At 34.8% G+C, this 22,578-nt stretch overlaps 1 protein-coding gene across 1 annotated transcript; it reads right to left on the bottom strand.

The window, feature by feature from the left end:
• Window positions 1–296: 296 nt before the first annotated feature.
• EEF1AKMT2 (EEF1A lysine methyltransferase 2) lies at window positions 297–22,528 on the bottom strand. The gene is made up of 6 exons (XM_019742168.3): window positions 22,253–22,528; window positions 20,455–20,520; window positions 19,819–19,933; window positions 6,783–6,890; window positions 4,780–4,996; window positions 297–694 (listed from the first exon to the last, which is right to left on the bottom strand). Exons 1-6 carry the CDS (start codon window positions 22,381–22,383, stop codon window positions 600–602), a joined length of 732 nt encoding a protein of 243 aa, XP_019597727.3. The 5' UTR covers window positions 22,384–22,528; the 3' UTR covers window positions 297–599.
• Window positions 22,529–22,578: the final 50 nt, after the last annotated feature.

The raw sequence follows: 22,578 nt of genomic DNA, 5'->3' as shown, positions 1-22,578 counted from the left end.
GCCACAAAATACAAGCTCAACTAATGTTTCTTGGTCAACTGATACATTTATCTGATTTTCTTTAATTATATGTGTGAATGCTAGAGGATTTTCTCAGAGATTAAATAATCTTTTTTAAATAACCACCATTCAACCCAAAATAGCATGCTTAGTATGTTTCATAAATATTCTAATAAAACACTATGAAAATTTAAGTTGTTTTGCTGATTCTGGCCCTAGAATAGATTAGTCAAATCTTAATAAAGAGATATGCTCAATTCAATTTTACCAAGGTTACAAAAATCAAGACTACATGCTGTCTGTAGATTCATTTACTGCTATAGTTTTTAACTGTTCAGCAGTTACAGGAAACTTTTTTAATCAAAAAGGAAAATATTTACATTTCAAATACAAAAGAAAAATTTAAAGTATTCTTGGTTGATCTCTAAAGCTCAACCACTTACATGCTCAGGACTTTTTTACCAACCCTTTATAGCTATTCAACATGTGCATCCTGTGTACTCATAAGCATTTATTTGCACTTGCATTTTCTGTGTCAGGTTTACTTTGATGTAGAGCTTCTTAAAAAAAGGCTAACTGAAGTTGTCCAATGAAAAGTCTCACGGTTTTTGGAAAACCAATGCTGCTACACTGTTTCCGGATCTGCCTCCAAAGTTGAACTTGGGTGTTGGCAATTCTTCGAAAAGTTCAAATCCTGTCAAACAAAATTAATTACTCTTACTAGGGATTAAATCTCATAGTTAAGAGAAGTTTGTATTAACAATATACTTTCAAACCCTTTATAAAACTATGTGATTCCAAACTCAAAACTGTGACTGAATTTCATTTAATGATTTTTCAATTCTACTGTATATGTATATAATAAGTGTTTACACCCCAAAACCTGGAATTGAACAAGGAAGAGACAAGACCAAAAACGAATTGCAGAAAAGAGGCTTTTCCATCCACCCATTTCCTCAGGGCACTTCCTGTGTATCATCCCTTCAACTCTGCATCTCCTGAGCCGACTGCACCATCTCTTTTGTAGGAAGCAGCTACCATGCGTTCCACGTATGAGACACTGTTCTGAGTGCTTTATATGTACTAATGCAATTGATCCACATCACACGTATAAAAGCACTTCCTACAGAAAGGGTAAATAACGTGGAAATAAAAACGAATCCGTGAGATGAAAAAGTTCTGCAGATGGATGGTGGTGATGGTTGCACAACAACATCAATGTACTTAATACCACAGAACTGTACACTTAAAATGTTAAATGGGGGCAGCCGGTTAGCTCAGTTGGTTAGAGCGCAGTGCTCATAACACCAGGGTTGCCGGTTCGATCCGCACATGGGCCAGTGTGAGCTGCGCCCTCCACAACTAGATTGAAACAACTACTTGACTTGGAGCTGATGGGTCCTGGGAAAACACACTTAAAATAATAAAACCTTTAAAAAAAAAAAAAAGTTAAGTGGCAAATCTTATATGTATTTTACCACAATAAAAGAGTTTGTAACCAAAGATCAAGACCCAAATTGAAGTAATGAAAAGTCTGGGAAGACAAGGAGCTACTAACTTTCAAAGTAGTACATTGTGTTTTTTAAAAAAAGAATAACCTGGATTCAAAGGTCCTGGGTTCAGGTGCGAGCCCTACCACTTACTAGGTGAAAGATGTGCTGTTCCAATTACCTTCAGCAGGATCCTCAGTTTCTATGCAAGGAGGTTACAGATATCAATGCCGCTATCTAATTGATAGTGACTTTGCAAAGATCAAAATAAAATAATGTGGCACTTTCCTAAACTACAAAATAAAATGGAAACTTAACGTTTTATTATTTTGTTTTAAAAAACTAAGACAAGGCTGGAAGGTCACTCTCATTAACCACGTTTCCCTCAGTGATGGACTATTAATTTGGGAATTTTTTTTCCTTTGGAGGGGTATGTGCATTTTCTAAAGTTCCATGCCTTGAGCTCGAGCTCGAATAAGTCTTATAAACAGAAAAAAATGTTAAAAGGGATGTACATTATTTTACCAACTGGCTTTTTTAATACTTTGTTTCATTATAAATTCTAATTCATATTCTTAAACTTCCTCAAATCTTAACAAATAACTAAATATTAAAATCTTCATTAAAAACTGATCATAGAAAATTATTCCAAAGAAAGACAGGCCTTTCGATAACATGATGTATTTTAATGCTGGAAAATGGAGCCACTGTGGTGGGTTCATGGGTACACACCCATATTTGTTTCTGAAATTTTACTTATGCTTAAAATATTTCATAATAAAAATTATCGAGAAAATGGAGCTGTCTGTGAATTTTCCAGGACTAATCTTTTAACTCCCTGGATTAACTCTACAGAGCTGAAATTACTATAGTTCAAGAGCTAATACACCAAAGTATTAAAGTGGATGTATTCCAGAGATAGATAACAAATGATTTTAATTATTTTAATCTATATGCTTACGTGTTGGGGTTGATATCTTTCCACATTTTTCATAATGAATCTGGATTACTTTTGTGGTAAAATAGGATTTGGGGGTTTAATTCAGTAGTTTTAAGAAAGTTAAGTTCCTTGGACATCAAATTAGAACATCCCAATATCTGGCAAATGTTTCAAGCAATCCTCACCAAAACAAATGACAACGTAAAATGTTTATATAGATAAAAAGAGGGTTAACAAAGGAAAAATGCAAGATTCATTTCAACAGTTTTATGAACATTTATGTTTCAAATAAGAAGCAAAGAAGTAATCTTTGCTTCAAAGATTGGTGAAGCAACCTTTATTCTACGCAAAACGGACCATGGAAGCCAAACTTGAGAAGCTAGTGACAAGAGCCTCAGCAGTGACACATGGCAGTGTATTCTGTTAGTGTCCTGGATCTAACTCTAGGAGAGGCATGCCTACAACTAAAATCAAGTCTTTTATTGTATATAATTATTTCTTTAACATTTCCTGTTGCAACATTTTGCTTATTTAAATTCTGTATCAAGCTCTAAAACTGAACATGAGTTAAAGAATTTACTCGCTAGTCCAGGGACACAGACACAGTTTTAAGCTTTCTTTACCAGGCTGAAGTCTGTTCCTCATTATCAAAGACAGACAAATATGTTTTTGTCTGGTGGTTCCAGGGGTAAAAGAGAACACCTGTATTTAAAAACCAGTAAAGGAACTTGTTCTACACAGTGTAACTCAGAGTATTTATTAAAACTGTCAAGCTTCAGGAAGAGGGAAAGACTATTGATATGGGGCCTCCACAGTTCTAAAGGAAACAAATTTAACATGGAAGATAATAAAATTAATGGCATGAAATAAAAGACAATAAATCACATATAATTCTTGTTTTCCAGAGGCAATAGTAATGAAGCCACAGTCTGACATTTCAAGCCTCAAACACTTTAGGTTTTACATTATATAGCCTGCCAAAGCCACTGCATGCACACAAAAGGACGTGTGTTAAGTGTTTTCCCTCCTACTGTCTAATCCCTTATTAGCAACAAGAAAACAAACTCTAAGGTAAAATGCATGCAATATGGTGATAAATCCATTTCCCATTAGCTTGTGACAACTAAGGTTCAAAATTTAACCACAAATTTAGTACCATATCATTTATTAATACTCCCTAAAACTTCCTCCCTCTCCTTTAAAATAACTTAATCCTAATCTGAAAAAAGAGTCTAAGGAAAAAACAAGCCAATGTCTAGTTATAAATTCTCAAGATACTTTCCCAGTCATGCCTGTGCACTGCATGAAAAAACTGGCAGGTAAAATAGTCCTTAAAACATGCAAGGGGCGGCCGGTTTGCTCCGTGGTTGGAGCGCAGTGCTCATAACACCAAGGTCACCGGTTCGATTCCCACATGGGCCAGTGAGCTGCGCCCTCTACAACTAAGATTGAAGACAATTACTGGGAGCTGAGCTGCGCCCCCCACGACTAGATTGGAAAAAAATGACGACTTGACATGGAGCTGATGGGTCCTGGAAAAATACACTGTTCCCCAATATTCACCAATAAAATTAAAATGTTTTAAAAATTACTTTAAAAAAAATGCAAGGAACAGTCTGCCAAAGAACTCAAAATATTTGCATACAGATTATTGATTCTCAATCCTCACAAAATCCCCTTAGTAGACACAGCACCTATTAGACTTTTGCTCATGGGGCAAAAGAAGGATTCTGTCTTGGCACTGAAAATCTTTAAAAAGGTAGAGATTTTTGCAAGAATTAATAAGCAGCATTTCTACTATCAACTTCCTATATTTCATTCCTGTGCAATGTTAAAAATATTTGCTCCATATACATACTGAAAATAAGACAAATCCTAAATATCTAAATGACTATATATAAAGTATCTATAAAATTAAAACTCTCATCATTAAGACTTTAAAAAATACTACTTCCATTTGCGTTATTACTGTTTACTATTCTTACTGATTACTAATATATCAGTGCACTAAAGTCAGAGGCATATATGTGCTTTCTTTGTTTGATTCTCTAAGTAACAGATTATACAGCTTAAATAAAGAACTTAATTTTTATAGGCTCATAAATTTTAGTAGTTAACTGCCAGGATTTCTTGGAAATTTTTAAAAAGGACTCTGGATCTCCACCAATATTATTTCTTTGTGCTTTGCATGTACAGTGAAGAGTATTACCAAGGTTATTAACAGAGATGAAAAGCAGGCAATTTCCACAAACAGGAAAGTAAAACACTGTAACACCAAGAAAAAAAATACCTATTTAAGTGCATTAAACCTGAGATAAGCACACATTTAAACAACATATAGCCAATTACCTTCACTGAATTCATTTAGCAACTCTTCCTTGGTCCAATTACACGAGGTTATTAGAAAAAAGCCTTTCACTTTCAACACCCTGGAGAGAGATTTCACATACTGCTTCCTCTTCTCAATTGCATTGTCAGGATTAAGGCTTATGGCATCAAATGTCCCTTTGTCAACACAAATATGAAATCCAGACAGCTTTGTGGAAAGATTCAAAAAGTCTTCTACCTGTATTAAAAATCAATGCTTATGTGAGAACAATTAACACACAATCTTTACTGAATTTAAATGACAATCTGTAAAAAGTTATAGATAAAAGGACCCGTTCATTATGATGGCATTTTACATATAATAAACATATTTGCAACTTTATAGCTAACTTTTATGTGCTTCATTCCTAGATCATTAAAGCTAAGATTAGTAAGAGAGACTAATAGTGTTTCCTGGACATTCCAAATCTCTACAAATTTGGAAACAAATCAAAGCCAGGTGTACTGCCTAATACCAGCACAAAACAGAGCTCACAGGCCTAGTTTATGACACAATTATTTCTGTAGAAAAGTAGAGTATTTGACATATTCTTAAAAACAGCAAAAATTATCTGGCACTCAGGTCACTGAAAATATGATGATTTTAGCTGATATTACTAAGCTGTGCGACCTAAAGAAAACAAGGCAAATAAAAGCTGTTTTGCCTTTGACTCAGCAGCTTACAAGGCAACTAAGGGGTATAATTAATGGCATAAAGCTTAAGAAATTAAAGGATTGTTCAAACTGTAATTACTTAACTTTATAAATATCCTTCACTTTAGAATTTGAAAGTCATACATCAACATTTCATACATTTTCAATAACCTACTGATAAATTTTAAGCATTCGAAATAGTGAGCTGCCTCAATTTCATAAAATATTCAAAATAATTTGCCAATAAACTTAATTCTGAGAAGCTACTTTGAAAAATTAAGCAATTAGCTGATGATTATCCATATAAACTTAATAAAGCAATAATAAATAGTGGATTATCTAAAATTCCCTTACTGTTTGACTTAAAAATGTGGACCTTACATTTATATATATTGGAACACGGGCTTTCCCCCTCCCTCACACCGAAGTATTTATTATACCTGAAGCAAAATAATGACTCTAAAGAGCTAAGATTGGAGAAGTTCCTATCCTAAATGCCTGTATGAAAGTACACATTTATTCAACAAATATTTTGTAGACACCTATAACATGCAGGGACTTTTCAGGCCCTGGGAATACACCAGCAAACAAAAGAGGGAAGGTCCCTGTATAAGAGTATATCTTATATTCTCTAGAGGGAGAAGCAAATAATAAATAAGCTAAATAATTTCAGATAAAGTGCTAAGAAAACAAAAACAGAATAATGAAGACAGTGAGTGACTTGACGGAGAAATGTTTTGGAAAAGGTGGTCAGGACAGGCCTCTCTAAGAAGGTAACGTTTGAACAGAGATCAGAACGATGAGGGTGAGCTAAGGAAGACCTGGGGCAAGACTACGGTAGGTAGAGGGCAGCCGGTAGGTGTCAAGACTGGAGAAGAACAGTCTTGACGTGTTTCAGAAGCAGAATACACGTTTTTTATGTAATTCAGAGGAGCTTAAACTAGAAATATAAATGCAAGAGACATCATCTCCTCCCAGACCACAAAAGTAAGTAATCTTTGGTGGATTATACCACTTTATGCATTCGTAACTTTTTGATCTAGTTAATCCCAAATTAGGTATTATTTGTGTGTGTTTGCAAATACGAGAGGGGACGAGGAAGGGAATGAACCCACTTGCACTCAAAAAAAAAAAGAGAAAATAACTTTCCCAAGCTGACTAGACTGAAAATTTTAATAGTTACTTAAAAATGTTTCCTTTTGGATTATTTATGATTGATCCTTAAATATTAAATATGAGTTCAAATGATGTCAGCAAGTTAATATACTTTAGAAACATTTAAACTTTGTAACATTTATTAGAAATAAAAATAAGTTACAGTAAATAGTTACCTTCAACTTAATGTTAGATAAACCTTCTTTCTCTATAATACTTCCAGAAAGCTGGATTGCAGGAGGAGAGTAATCAATTCCAGTAATATTAGAAAAACCAAATTTTGCCTAGAGACAGAGAAATAATTTTATACTTTAGTTTTTAAAAGTTTTAATATACTGTTTTGCCTAGGAAATAAAATATTGTTAGAACTGGGACTATTTATTTTTTTTAATAGAGCAAGTAATCTATAATCTACAATGTTTAAATTTTATTGTAGAATCAAAATAGAAACTAAAAGTTTAAATTTATACAATGTGACAATTTATTTGCTTTTATAATATTTTATTTCTTTTTCAAAAGGAAATTCATTTTCTCAAAGATAATGAGAATACTTCTATGCACGTTTCTGCCCTCAAGCAGAAAAATGTAGTATAACTTCTGATGTCGATATGCTCTAATTTACACATAAATCTGTCATAAATTTTACTTAACACAATTAAGTTACATGAGTAAATTAAATGCATATGTAATAAGTTCTTGATTTAAAAGTTTTTCCTTCAGTGTAATTATAAATTATGCAACTCCAACAGCCACATGATTATTAACCACCTTACATTTGTATAGTATTTTTTGTTTTTGAAATATTTCATACATTTCAATAGATCTTCAACAACAACAAAAAAAACCCATGAGGTAGGTTGGGCAGGTATTAATGTCCCTAAAGAGTTAAAGAAAGCTCACTGGATTTAAGAATTTTGAGACTAAAGCTGTAGTCCCAGCTCTTTACTGGCCATTTGGCCCCACGTTAGGGTGCGTGATGACTGTGGCAACAGCATGATAACTTCTGGTCTTCACCCCACCCCCCCAACTAGGCTGAAGAGTCTCAGAACAATCAGGCTAAAAATAATTTCAAAAGAAGTCTGAAGAAGAAAAGAAGTTGCAAAGTACAGTGTGGCCTGCAATTCCCTTCCTGCCCTTCACAGTGAACTAAACGATTACTTCCTGCAAAACTGAACCTACTCGGACACCATCAAGATTCACCTAGACTGTTCAACTCTTAGTGACTGATTCTGAATCTAAACCCAAGTAACACACCAATTATTTCCACAGAGCATTTTACTCCCTTTGATTACTTTTAATCTTAAGGTCTAATATCCCTTCTGTGATGCCAAACTCCAACTCTTTTAGCTGTCTCCCTACTCTCTGAAGTCTTCATTTTTTCACTGTTTCCCTCCATTCCTTCTTTATCACACAGAGAACACAGTATGAGTCTATTAACTTTTACCAATTCTCTCTTCTCCTGTGCCTATTTTCTCTTCCAGTAGAACTTATAAAAATTATGTACAGGTGTTTTAGGTTTCTAGAACAATCATCCAAAGCCTCAAAATGTTTGAAACTGAAACTGAACAGTTTTCACATTCAGTTTCTGGCAATCAGTGAGAAATAGCAGACATTCAAGGAAACAATAAACGACCAAAAACCAAGGGGAAAAGTGACATTAGAAAAAGACCCACAGAACACCCAAATAAAAGAACGATAATTAACAGATTTTAAAACAACTAAAATGAATAACAATTTGGACAATTTTGACAGAGAACTGAAAACTATAAAAAAGAACCAAACAAATAACAGAAATGAAAAATGTAATAATTAATTGAAGAAGTTGAAGGGTGGGCTTGATAGCAGGTTAGACACAGAAAAAGAATTAGTGGATTAGAAGGTCAGAAGAAAATACCCTGTTAAACCCAAAGACAAAAGGATGGAAAATTAAAAACAGTAAGGAATATAAAAGGTATTATGTAGCACAAAGTATAATATCTAATATACATATAATAGGAATCTTCAAAGGAGAGAAAATGAGAATAGGGCAGAAGAAAAAATAGCATATGGCTGAGAATTTTCTAATACCAACAAAGGACCCCAAGCTACAGATTCAAGAAGTACTGTCAAGCCAAGGCATGATAAAAACAAAGAAAACCAGTATATTATATCTGATGAAAAACAAAACCAGAAAATCTCAAAAGCATCCAGGGAGTAGGAGTGGGGGTGGGGGATACAGGTGAAAAATTACCCTCAAAAGACCAACTGAAAAAAACTGAATCTGATAAAAATCTCTGGATCAGAGCACTTTTTCTTTAAAGAAACAGAGCATAAATACGTTACAGTCTCTGTCAAACTACTCAACTCTGTCACTGCAGCGTATAAAAAGCCATAGACATATGTAAATGAGTAAGTGTAGCTGTATTCCAACAAATATTTACAAAAACAGGGGAAGCCCAGGTTTGACCCACAAACTGTACTTTGCTGACCCTTATTCTAGACCTAAATTCCAACCTACAGAAAATACAGGGAACAGAAAGTATTTAAATGATATTACAGAGATTAGATCATCTGATTTAGGACTCAAACTACCTCTACCACAAATAAATCGTAAAGGCAAATAAAGAAAAGGTGCGGGAGAACTTAAAAGAGCCTTAAAATATTATCAACCAACTGCAATATGTAGACTTAACAGCAGAATGGAAATAACGTAAGAAAGGTCAGTGAACTTGAAGATATATCAATAGAAATTATCAAATCGGATCAACAGAGGAAAAAAATAGAAGAAAAAGAAATGGACAGAGCTTCAGGGACCTATGGAATAATACAAAAGGGTCTAACACTGATGTCTACAGACTCCTAAAAGGAAAAAAAACAGAATGGTACAGAAAATAATTTTGAAGAAATAAAGGCTGGAAACATCCCAAATTTGACAAAAGACCTAAATTTTCAGATTCAAAAAGTTCAGTGAACCCCCAATAGGATAACCACAAAGAAATCCAAGCAGCAGCATACCATAAGCAACTGCTAAAAACTAAGACACAGAAAAAAATCTTGAAAGTATCCAGAAAAATAATGCATTACTTAATAGAAACACAACAATTCAAATGATTGCAGATTTCTCATCAGAAACCATGGATGGAGGTCAGAAAGAAGTGACATAACATTTTTAAAGTACTGAAAGAAAAGAACAGTTAATTAAAGAATTCTATATTCTCCAAAATACATTCCTTAAGAATAAAAGCAAAATAAAGATATTGTAATACTAAGAAAATTTCTGGCCAAGAAATCTTCTCTAAAATGATTCCTAAAAAAAATTATTTAGACATAAGGGCAATAATATCAAAAACAAAGTTGGAAGATCAGGAATAAAGCAAGAACAGCAAAAGTAAATATGTGGGTTGAATGCAATTAACTATTATTCTGCAACTGAGTTCTTTAAAATATGTTTAATGTTTAAAAGGAAAAATTATAACTACATCAAACTAAAAAGTTTTCACAACAAAGGAAACCATCAACAAAACAAAAAGACATCCTACTAAATGGAAGAAGATATTTGCCAATGATACATCTGATAACGGGTTAATATCCAAAATTTATTTAAAAACTCATACAAGTCAACACCAAAAAAAAGCAAACTCAATTAAAAAATGGGTGGAGGACATGAAGAGACATTTCTCTAAAGAGAACATACAGATGGCCAATAGACATATGAAAAGACGCTCAGTGTCACTAATCATTAGAGAAATGCAAATAAAAACTGAAATGAGATACCACCTCACCCAGGTCACAATGGCTATCATCAATAAATCAACAAACAACAAGCGCTGCCGAGGATGTGGAGAAAAGGGAACCCTCTTGCACTGTTGGTAGGATCACAAAGGAGCAGCTACTATGAAAAACAGTATGGAGGTTCCTTAAAAAATTAAAACTAGAACTACCTTATGACCCAGCAATTCCACTCCTGGGTATTTATCCAAAAAAATCCAAAACACTAATTCAAAAAAATACATGCACCCCTATGTTTATTGCAGTACTATTCACAATAGCCAAGATATGGAAACAACCGAAATGCCCATCAATAAACAACTGGATAAAGAAATTGTGGTACATTTATACAATGGTGTATTACTCTGCCATAAGAAAGAACAAAATCTTACCATTTGCAACAACATGGATGGACCTAGAGGATATTACGCTAAGTGAAATAAGTCAGACTGAGAAAGACAAATACCATAAGATCTCAGTTACATATGGAATCTAAAGAATAAACGAACAAACAAAACAGAAACAGACTCAGAGATACAGAGAAAAAACTGATGGTTGCTAGATGGGAGGGTGGGTTGGAGGATAAGGGAGAAGGTGAAGGGATTAGAAAGTACAAATTGGTAGTCACAAAATAGTCAGGGGGTTGTAAGGTACAGCATGGGTGATATAGTAACCAATAATGTTGTAAAGATCATGTAGGGTACCAGATGGGTACTGGATTTATCAGGGAGATCACTTTATAGGTTAAATAGATGTCTGACCACTGCGCTTTACACCTGAAGCTGACATAGAATAATATTGAATGTCAACTATAATTAAATATATATGTATATATAGCGGGGGTGCCAAAAAAATGTATACAAGTAGACATTTTGGTCAACATTGTTCAAGCAGTAGTTCACCATTATCAGAAGTGTCTAGATGCTGATGGGAACCACGTCGAGCGCCTCTTGTAATTGTAGAAGTCAAACGTGACTTGTATTCATTTTTTGTTATCAGTATATTGAGTATTATAATTTTAATATAATTTTTCTTTATTAAAATGTGCATACATTTTTTTTTTGGCACCCTCTGTATATATTCACAAGACGTAAATAAAGTACAGCATGGGGAATAGAGTCAATGGTACTGTAATAGCCATTACGATGTCAGAGGGCTAGTAGACTTGGGGAAGATTATCACTTCCTGAGGGGTGCAAATGTCCAATCATGTTTTATACACCTGAAACTAATATAAAAAAATAAAAATTATAAATAAATGGGAAAATTATAGCATTATCTGGTAGGATTTTCAATATACATAAAGGTAATTCAGATAACTGCAATATAAAGGGGTGAAGTTATAAAAAAATGATATGTGGTAAGGTTTTCAACACTCCACTTGAAACAGTAAAACACTGATTCTAAGTAGATTGTGAAAGGTATGTATATTGTAATCTGTGCAGCAACCAATAAAAAAGCCATACGAACAGATATAGTCAAATCCTTACAGCAACCACTAAAGAAGCTACATAAAGACATACATATAAATAGATATATCTAACTAAAATGTAATACGAAAAAATATTCAAATAAACCAAAAGAAGCAGGAAAGGAGAAGGAAGAATGAAAAACAGAAGGAAAAATGAAAAACAGAGGTAACAAAGAGAAAACAATAAAATGGTAGACCTAAATCCAAACGTATCAATAATTACATTAAATGTAAATGTTCTAAATATACCAATAAACGTATGGATAAAAAATATGACCCAACTATATGCTATCATGTTTCCCCAAAAATAAGACCTAGCCGGACAATCAGCTCTAATGCATCTTTTGGAGCAAAAATTAATATAAGACCTGATATTATATTAATGATATTATATTAATGATATTATATTATATTATATTATATTATATTATATTATATTATATTATATTATATTATATTATATTATATTATATTATATTATATTATATTATATTATATTATATTATATTATATTATATTATATTATATTATATTATATTATATTATATTATATTATATTATATTATATTATATTATATTATATTATATTATATTATATTATATTATATTATATTATATTATATTATATTATATTATATTATATTATATTATATTATATTATATTATATTATATTATATTATATTATATTATATTATATTATATTATATTATATTATATTATATTATATTATATTATATTATATTATATTATATTATATTATATTATATTATATTATATTATATTATATTATATTATATTATATTATATTATATTATATTATATTATACCCAGTCTTATATTATAGTAAATAAGACCAGGTCTTATATTAATTTTTGCTCCAAAAGACGCATTAGAGCTGATGGTCCAACAAGGTCTTGTTTTCGGGGAAACACAGTAGCAACAAGAAACTCACTTCAAATGTATTAATGATATAGACACATGAAAAGTAAAAAATTCACAAACTAAAAAATTGAATTTCACCCCCATTAGGATGGCTATAATAAAAAAGACAGGTAATGAAGTGTTGGTAAGAATATGGAGAAACTGGAAATCTAATACAGCACTGGTGGAAATGCATAGTGGTACAGCCACTGAGGACACAGCCTAGCAATTCTTCAAAATGTTAAACAAAGGGTAACCATATGACCCTGGGTATGTACCCAAGAGAAATGAAAACATACATCCCCCAAAAAGCTTGTACACAAATTTTCACAGCAGCATTTTTCATAATAGTCAAAAAGTAGAAACAACTTAAATGTCCATTGACGAATGGATAAACAAAATATGGTATAGGTATACGATGGAATATCTGACCAAAAAAAAAAAAAGCAATGTATTAATACATGCTATAATATGGATAAACTTTGAGAACATATGTTAAGTGAAGGAAGCCAGACACAAAAGGCTAGATATTGTATTATTCTATTTATATGAAATGTTCAGAATAGACGTACAAGAAAGGAAAACTGCAGATGTAAATATCCCTCAAGAACATAGATGCAAAAGTTCTCAACAAAATATTAACAAATTGAATCCAGCAACATATAAACAGACCAAATGGAGCTTATTCCAGGAATGCAATGCTGGTTCAATATCCAAAAATCAATCAATATAATCCACTATATTAGTAGTCTAAAGATGAAAAATCTCATGATTAAATTCATTGATGCAAAAATATTTTTTTAATATAAAATTCAACATTCATTCTAGAAATAGAAGGGAAATACTTCAACCTCATAAAGGGCATCTAAAAAAAAAAGTCCTACAGTTGACATTATACTTAATGATGAAAAACTGAAGCTCTATCCCCTAAAATCAGAACAAGGCAGGAATGACCTATCACCACTTCTAGTCAAACACTGTATTGGAAGACCTATTTTAATTAAGCAAAAAAAAAAAAAAAAAAAGAAAAGAAATAAAAGGCAAAAAAAAAAAAAAAAAAGGAAAGAAATAAAACCACCCCTATTCACAAATGACATGATTATTTACATGAGAAAATCCACAAAAACTCCTAGAACTCATAAAACGTACAATAGCAGGATACAAGGGCAACACACAAAAAGCAACCATATTTCTAGCAATAAACAATTAGAAACTGAATTTCAGAAAGCAATACAATTTAAAATACTTCCCCCCAAAAGAAATCTATTAGTTTAAGTCTAAAAAATATGTACAGGACCTGTATGCTGACAACTGAAAAATGTTGATAAAAATACCATGGAACACCTAATGAAGAGACATACCATGTTCATGGATTGGAAGACTCAAGATAGTAAAGATGTCAATTCTCTTCAAATTATAGATTTAGCTAAATTATAATCAAAGTTTCAGTACGGATTCTGTTATAAACACAGGCAAATTGATTCTAAAATTTATTTGAAAAAGTAAAGGAACTAGAATAGCCAAAACAACACCTTAAAAAGAATAGGGATTGCTGGTTAGCTCAGTTGGTTACAGCATGGTGCTAATGACATGAAAGAATCACACTACCCAACTTTCAGATTCACTAACAAGCTACATCAATCAAGACCGCGTGGTGTTGGCAAAGGGACATCAATAAAACAGAAGAGAGCCCAGAAATATTCATACAAATATGGTAATCTGATTTTTGACAAAGGTGAAAAGGCAGTTCAATGAAAAAAGGATAGTTTTTTTCAATAAATGGTATTGGAACAAATGGAAATCTGTATGCAAAACAAAAAAATCTTAACCTAAATCCTGTACCTTATTCAAAAATTAATTCAAGAAGAATCATAAATTCAAACAAAAAAATGAAACTATCAAACTTTGAGGGTGTCATTAGACATGACACCAAAAGCACAATACATAAAAGAAAAACTAAATAAATTGGACTTCATCAAAATTATCAACTTTTGCTCCAAACTTTTATTATACGTTTCATCTGTTAAGAGGATGAAAAGAGAAGCTACAGACTGGGAGAAAACATTTGCAATCACATATCAGAGAAAGACTTGTATTCAGAATATATAAAGAATACTCAAAATTCAACGGTAAGAAAGCAAACAACTCAATCCAAAAATAAGCAAACGACAAACAGAAATTTCACCCAAGATCAGATCTACAAGTAGCAAGTAAGTACATGGAAATATGCTCAACATCACTAGCCTGAGGGAAAATACAAAGATGTACCATGACTAGATGCCATTACATCCATATTAGAAAATTCCAAGTGTCTGCAAGGATACAAACCAACTGGAACCATCATACATTGTTCATGTACACAAAATGTAGATGTAAAATGGAACAACCACTTAGAAAAATGGCTTGCAAGTTTCTGATAAAGTTAAATATACATTTACGCTAGAGAAATTAAATATGTTCATATAAAAAACTGTAAACAAATGTTTATAGCAGCTTTATTCATAGTAGCCAAAAACTAGCAACAACCCATATAGCCTCCCAAGAAGTAAATGGATAAACAAACTCTGATATAGCCAGCCATACAACAGAATGCTTCTCAGCAATAAAAAGGAACGACTATTGATACAAGCAAAAATATGGATGAAATCTCAAAAAGCATTATGCTGACAAAAGACGGCAGTCTCAAAAGGTTATGTTGCATGATTCTGTCTTATAGGACATTCTCAAAAACACAAAACTACTGTAATGACAGAGAACTAATCAGTAGCCATCTGGGGGAGAGTACGGCCAGACAGAATGGTATACGACAGTTTTCTGGAGGGAACTATTCTGCGTCCTTACTGTGATAATGATTACACAAATCTCTACCTGTGTTAAAATTCATAAAATGAAAAAAGAGTCAATTTTACAATGTTAAATTTTTTCAATTTTAACAGGAAATTATGGACTTCATACAAATAAAATCTGAACATTTAGATAAACGGATACATTTCTTGAAAAACGTAAAACTGACTCCAAAGGAATAGAATAGTGGATCCAGAAACAGACCTGAACATATACCATTACTGGACATGACAGAGATGCAATGGAGGAAAGGATTAACATTTCAATAAATGGTACTGGGTTATCTGGATATTCATAGGGAAAAAATAAACACCAACCTCTACCTCACAACATATACTACAATTAACTGGGTCCTAAATGTGAAAAGGAAAACAATAAAGCTTCTAAAAAACACACATAGGAAAATATCTTCATGACTCTGGGGAGGCAAAGACTTGCTATACAATATTCAAAAAGCACTAATCATTTTTTTAAATGATATATTAAACTTTAGTAAAATTAAAGAACTTCTGTTCATCAAAAGACAATACTCCAAAAGTGAAAAGACAAGCCCCAGACTAGAAAGGTATTTGCAATACAAAGATCACATATACAGAAATATAAAGACCTCCCATAAATCAGAAAAAGACAAGCCCAGTTTTTAAATGGGCAAAAACTTAAATAGGCACTTTGTAAAAAAGAATAGCCAAGTAGCCAAAAAGCATCTGAAAATATGCTCAACATCTTTAGTCATCAGGGAAATGAGAATAAAACCACAAGATACTACTGCACACTGACCAAAATCACTGAAATTGCATAAACTGACAAGGCCAGGTGTTGACAAGGAGGCAGAGCCACGGGAATTCTCACACACTGCCAGTAGGAGTGCAAACTAGTAGAACCACTTTGAGAAACTGTTCAGCGGAATTCATAACCCCCCAGTACTGGAAACAGCTCAAATGTCTATCAACAGGAGAATGAATGAACAAGTGAATGAATGGTGGTTGTTTTCATACAGTCCAATACTATACCACAATGAGATGAAGCAGTTTAGTGCTACATACAACATGAACATGGGTAAACCTCACCAATCCCTGTTCAGCAAAAAGAAGCCAGGTGAAAAACAGAGTGCATGCCCAATGATACCATGGTACTACGTACATCAAGTCAAAAACAGGCAAAACTCAATGTAATTAGAAAGGATAATCTTTTCAACAAATGACGGATGGAATAATTCGACATTCAGATGAAAAAAAAAAAGGAATTTCAACCCATATCTCAAACCTTATACAAAAATTAACTCAAAAGAAATCATAGATCATCTAAAGGTAAAACTTTAAAAATTTCAGAAGAAAATACAGGGGATCTATGTAACCTTGGGTTAGGCAAAGAGTTCTTTAATATGACATTAAAAGCACAATTCATATGAGACAGTTAATAAATTTGACTTCATCAAAATCAAGGACTTCTGCTCTTTAGAAGATACTGTTGAATGAAAAAACAAGGCAAAGAATAGGAAAAAACATTTACAAATCACATACCGGACAAAGAACTTATATCTGGAATACATAAAGAATCCTCAAATCTTAACAATAAGTAAACAAACAACCCAATTTAAAAATAGGCAAAAGATTTGAATACACATTTCACCAAAAAAGATAAACGGATGGCAACTAAACACATACCATAAAAGGAGCTCAACATCATCAGTCACTAGGGAAATGCTACTTAAAACCACAATGAGAAACCAGTACAACTAATATCAAAAACAGCCAAATGAATGATAGCAAAGTCAGAACAGCAGTTACCTTTCGAAGAGGAGTAGGAGGGACACAGGGGGACATCATGTCTTCTTTCTTGAGCAGGTTGAGTTACACAAAGGTGTTCATTTTGTAAAAGTAACATGTATGACCTGCTCACTTTTCTATATGTATATTATAGTTCATTTAATAAGTTCACGTTAAAAAGAAAAAAACAAATTCCCATAAGCAACTTCATATATAGGTGGCTTCACCAGTGAATTCTACCAAACAATTAAGGAAAAAAAACAATCGTCAGTAAACTCGGGAAAAAACAGATTCTCATTTAATGATGCCAGCACAGCCTGATACCAAAACTTGACAAGGAAAATTGCAGGACAATCCCTCTCAAGGACAAAGCTGCAAAACTCCTAACAAACGGAATCCAGTAATACACAGAAGTTGGGTTTTATTCCAGGGACATACTTAAAGTTTCGAAATGATCAATGTAACTCACCAACATAAACAGACTAAAGGAGAAACTTCATATAATTATCTCAATACAGGAAAAACAGTTGATAAACAAGATTCATGAGCAACACTCTCCCTCCCTCTCCCTACCCCCTCTCTCAGCAAAGAAGAATCTAGTAATGGAGTTATCTACAAAACAAACAAGACTTAGGAGTACAAGCTAACATCACACCTAACAGTGAAATACTGAAAGCATTCTCTGAAAACGGGGAATAAAACAAGGACGCCTCTGTCACCACTTCTTTTCAACATTTTATAGGAGGTCCTAGGCAGTGCAATATAGGGGGAAAGTAATAAGGGATTGGAAAGGAAGAAATAAAACTGCCACTGTTCACAGTGTGAATATGAGTATATGTAAAAAATCTAAAAGAATCTACAATTAAACTATTAGTCTCAAAGGTCATTTGCCTCTGTAAGAAAACTATTAAAATCCAAAAGAATCTACAGGGTAACAACACAATGAATAAATAAAACGAGTGTAATCGTGCAAAGCAATCTTCTACAGCAATGGAAATGAATGAACTATAGCCACATGTAACAGAATCTCACAGATCTGAGTGAAAGACATCAGAAAGAACACGCAGACTTCCACTTACATATTCAAAAACAGGCAAATGAATCTATGATGTTAAAACTCCCTGTGGTTACTGGCTAGTGGATAGTGATTACCTTTAGAGAGGAAGGAGGGAGTAATTTAGAGAGGATTAGTAGGGAGTCCAAGGGAAGCTTCAAGAATCTGTAATATTCTACTTCTTGACCAGGGTGATAGTTACATAGGTATGTGCACTTTGTGATAATTCACTGAGCCACACTCTTTTGATTTGTTCACTTTACTATACACCATACTTCCATGTTTCAAAAAAGTTTATTACCAATTCTTCTAATCTAATTCCACTGCTTGACACATTCTCATGGCTCCCGACAGCCTAAAAGCACAATCTTAAGCTCGCAGGCATGGCATACTACAATGTGGTGCTGCGGCCCCTACCTTTAACTTAATCATCGTCTCTGTCCATCCCACACATACGCTTTATATTCTACTTTACAAAGTACTTACAGACCCAGTACATGCTACGCTGCTTGAAACCTTCATGCCTTTAGATACTGTTTGCAATGCTTGAAATGCTGTCCCACTTTACAACCCACCCACACTCACCACACCCTGCTCTTGTAATTCCCACCCAACTTGGATATTAGCTCCTCCAAGACCCTTTCCTATCCCTCTTCTCCCAAGTTAATCACTACCTTTTCTATACTCAGTGTATCTATTATCACATACACCAAGCTATGTCATTAACTGTTGATCCATATGTCAGGCCATCTTCTAGGATACTTTGAACAGCTCAAGCACAAGGTCTAAATTTTCATGTTGCCAGTGCCTGAGGCTTGGCACATAGTGGACAATCAATAAATTTCACTATTATGTATATACACTTACAAATTAAGACAGTAAAACCGTCTAGGATGAGGCCTAAGTCTCATACTTCCTCCACAGCACAGAGCACAGCAATGAACACATTATAGGCACTCAACAGTGACGGGATGGCCAGTGATAGAACCTGTACCAAAACTCAGTTCCATGGGCAAATGCTCTTTTCAAACCATAAGCTCCTAAGAAAATGTATATATGACCTACTAGAAGTGCAAAAAGTCATTTTCCTTTTATACACAGATTTCTGGAGTTTTGAGCCAGAAGAAACCAACAGAAATCACCTAGTCAAAATCTTTAGGGAAGAATTGAAGCCCAGAAAAATTAGGTGGTTTGCTCAAGGTCAAGGCTATAGCGGGAAGACTACGACTCGGGTCCCCTGGCCTCTCATTCAGTTCTTTCTCACAATTCATGCAGCCTCCCTTTTGTACCCTGTGACTTCTCCAAGTAAGTGATATGACTGATTTACTACTTTAGATTCAGAGGCTTAGTATCCTTGATTGCAAGTTTTTAAAATTTGGCTCTAACACATGAATACTAAAAGTACCAACAAGTTCAACCAGGAAAACACCATTTCCAGTTCCAATATCAAGTACTGAAGCATCCAACGGAATCTCGTGTTTCTGCATCCACCTTATTAGTCGATTCATACTCTCTTCTCCAAACCTATTAGAAACAAAGAAACAATCAAATAACAGAGGGATACAGAGCAAAGGTTACAACTATATACCATTTAAACAGATTATTCAATATGCTCAATTACCTCTTTTTTGGAAAGTAATAACAAGTATCTGTGACAGCTTAAGCTTCATCTCTACTATTATTTAGGGAAAAAACACACCCAAGAGTAGAACAGAATAGATAAGGTCAGTATATTACTTATTAATGTTTCTGTACACCAGCATTAACACTTGTACAATTGGTTGCTGAAAATTTTATTGCTTATTCAAAAAACAAATTATAGAATAAGAGTAATTTCCTAATACTATCATCAAATTTAAATCTGAGCCATTAAGAGAGAAAAGTGAGAGATTCTTTAAATCTACCCACTAAAGCCAGAATCAGTCCAAGGTTCCCAAGATTTTCAGGCTGTCTTTCTCTGGGATAAGCACTTAAAAGACACACACACACACACACACACACACACAATCTTCTGGCTCATAATTGCACTATTTTTTGTAACTCACCAGATTTCTCCTTCATCTCCATACTCTTGAAAAGCGTGCAGTTCTCTCTCATAGACAGCATCCCAACTACAATCAAATGCAAAGCAAGATTCTTTACTTAAACTGTATTATGAATTAGATGTATATTTCTAACACATTACAGAGATATCTGACATGTTTAAAACATTGTTAGTGTTATCAATAAGTGCACATAGCTCAATCTTTAACATCTTTGTGTTGAAAAACTGAAAGCTATGGACAAGCAGAGTAAGTTTACACACGTACAAATTGTGATCACAAAATACAGTGAATGTTTAAATTTTTAAAAAATGTATTACAGTAACAGACACATTGCTATTAATCCCCCTCAAAATACTCCTCCTTGCTTCGAACACACTTATTCCATCATTCTTGCCACTTTCTGAAGCAGTTCTGGACGTCCTCTTTCATGAGTGTTTTTAGTTGCGCTGTTGTGGCTGCCTAGACATCCTAAATCGATTCAAAACTCTTCTTTCATGGTCGTTTTGACTTTGGTGAAGAGCCAGAAGTCACACGGTGTCAGATCCCAGATCCGATGAACAAGGTAAATGAGGACACACCGTAATGTTTTTATTTGACAGAAATCGCCCTACCTAATAAGCGATGTGTGACATGAAGCGTTATGATGGAGGATGAACCGGTTTGCTCATTTCTCAGGCCCTTTTCTAAGCACATCGTTTCTTAAATGCTCATAAAGACACTCATGAAAGAGGACTTCCAGAATTGCTTCAGAAATTGGCAAGAACGATGCGATAAGTGTGTTCAAAGCAAGGGGGAGTGTTTTAAGGGGGATTAATGGTAATATGTCTTTTAATGTAATAATTTTTTTAATTTAAACATTCACCATAGTTTTTGATCACACCTCGTAAAGCGCTTAGGAACAATACCTGACACATAAAAACACTGTTTTAGCTTAAAAAAATACAAAGAAGTATTTATTCAAGTACTCTTTAGTCCCAAACACAAGTCTGAAACTTGACTGTACAGGCAGAGTATCACACAGCACATTTCAGTTTAAAATGTGCAAACAAGGATTTTCTACCAATACAGTGGTTACGCACAACGAAACTCACCAAAGCTAAGCTCTGCTTCACGGTTACCTAAGTTTTCAGTTTAAGATTTACTCTTACTCCTTTTCAGTCCAGTTCTCCCTCCCCCATCATTTGCCTCCTCTTCCTACTCCACCTTTCTAGGATCCCTTCTCCCTCTCACCTCTCCAAGTTACCTCTCATCCTTACCTTTCCCCACAGTCATTCATTCACTCACCGATTCATTCATTAAGTAATTGCTGAGCATCTGTTTTAGGTCAGATCACTTTCTCCGACCCCGAGATGCCCTCCTCACGTCATCCTGCACCCCCACCCCTTCCAGCTCCCACGTCCCTACCGCGTCTCCTAAGCCTTTTCAGCGCCCCGGCCTAGCAGTTCTGCCCTCACCTCTTCCCCTCGCCCAGCAGCCCGATTCGTGAGCCCCGTCCTCCCCCCTTCGCCCAAGGGTGCCCCGGAGGTTCAGGACCCTCAAGGGCCCCCGCAAGATGTTCGGAGCCGGTCCTGAGACCCACGAGTCCCTTAGACAGTATCAACCCCTTGAAATGCCTCTTAAGGGCCCCAAGGGCGGCCCCTCGGATTCCACCTCTCCAATATCCCTTCCATTCGTCCAAGACGGCCCGTTAGGCTTCCTCCCGCCATGCCTCCAAGGCGCTCCCCATCCTCCGGGACCCCCGGGGCCCCAGCCCTCGGTCCCCTACCCAAGGCCCCAGTCAGGGCCGCGTCACACTCACTGCTCTCGGGTCCCCAGCGGAGACGGGGCGAATCCATCGAAGCCATCCCCTCTGGGACTGACCCCTCCGCACCACACCGTGTGCTCGGCACTGCCGCCGCCGCCGCCGGTGATTCCATTGCCCCCGCTCATCCCGCTCGTCTCCCCACACTGCCGTTGGGCTGCCACAGAGACGTGGCGCGCGGGCAGAGCGGACGTATGTGTTGGCGCCTCTAGGCAGTAGGAGGGCGCCCTCTCTACTGCTCCCGGCCCGCGAGGGGTCGGGGCTCCGCTTTCGTTCTACTCCCGGTCCCCAAACGCAGGCAGGGGCCGGGCTAGACTTCGCCT

The sequence above is a fragment of the Rhinolophus sinicus genome, chromosome 15 (assembly GCF_057876585.1).
Source record: "Rhinolophus sinicus isolate RSI-liver-muscle chromosome 15, RSI-T2T, whole genome shotgun sequence".
Lineage (NCBI taxonomy): Eukaryota > Metazoa > Chordata > Mammalia > Chiroptera > Rhinolophidae > Rhinolophus > Rhinolophus sinicus.
This window is presented reverse-complemented; position numbering and strand designations above follow the sequence as displayed.

Bases quoted from the DNA above. Each gene is read 5' to 3' on its own strand.
- EEF1AKMT2 (XM_019742168.3), bottom strand. From the start codon at position 22,383: ATGAGCGGGGGCAATGGAATCACCGGCGGCGGCGGCGGCAGTGCCGAG. The intron at 20,521-22,252 runs GTGAGTGTGACG...ATTTGATTGTAG, and splicing joins CCGCTGGGGACCCGAGAGCA to TTGGGATGCTGTCTATGAGA. The intron at 4,997-6,782 runs GTAACTATTTAC...TTTTTAATACAG, and splicing joins TATCTAACATTAAGTTGAAG to GTAGAAGACTTTTTGAATCT.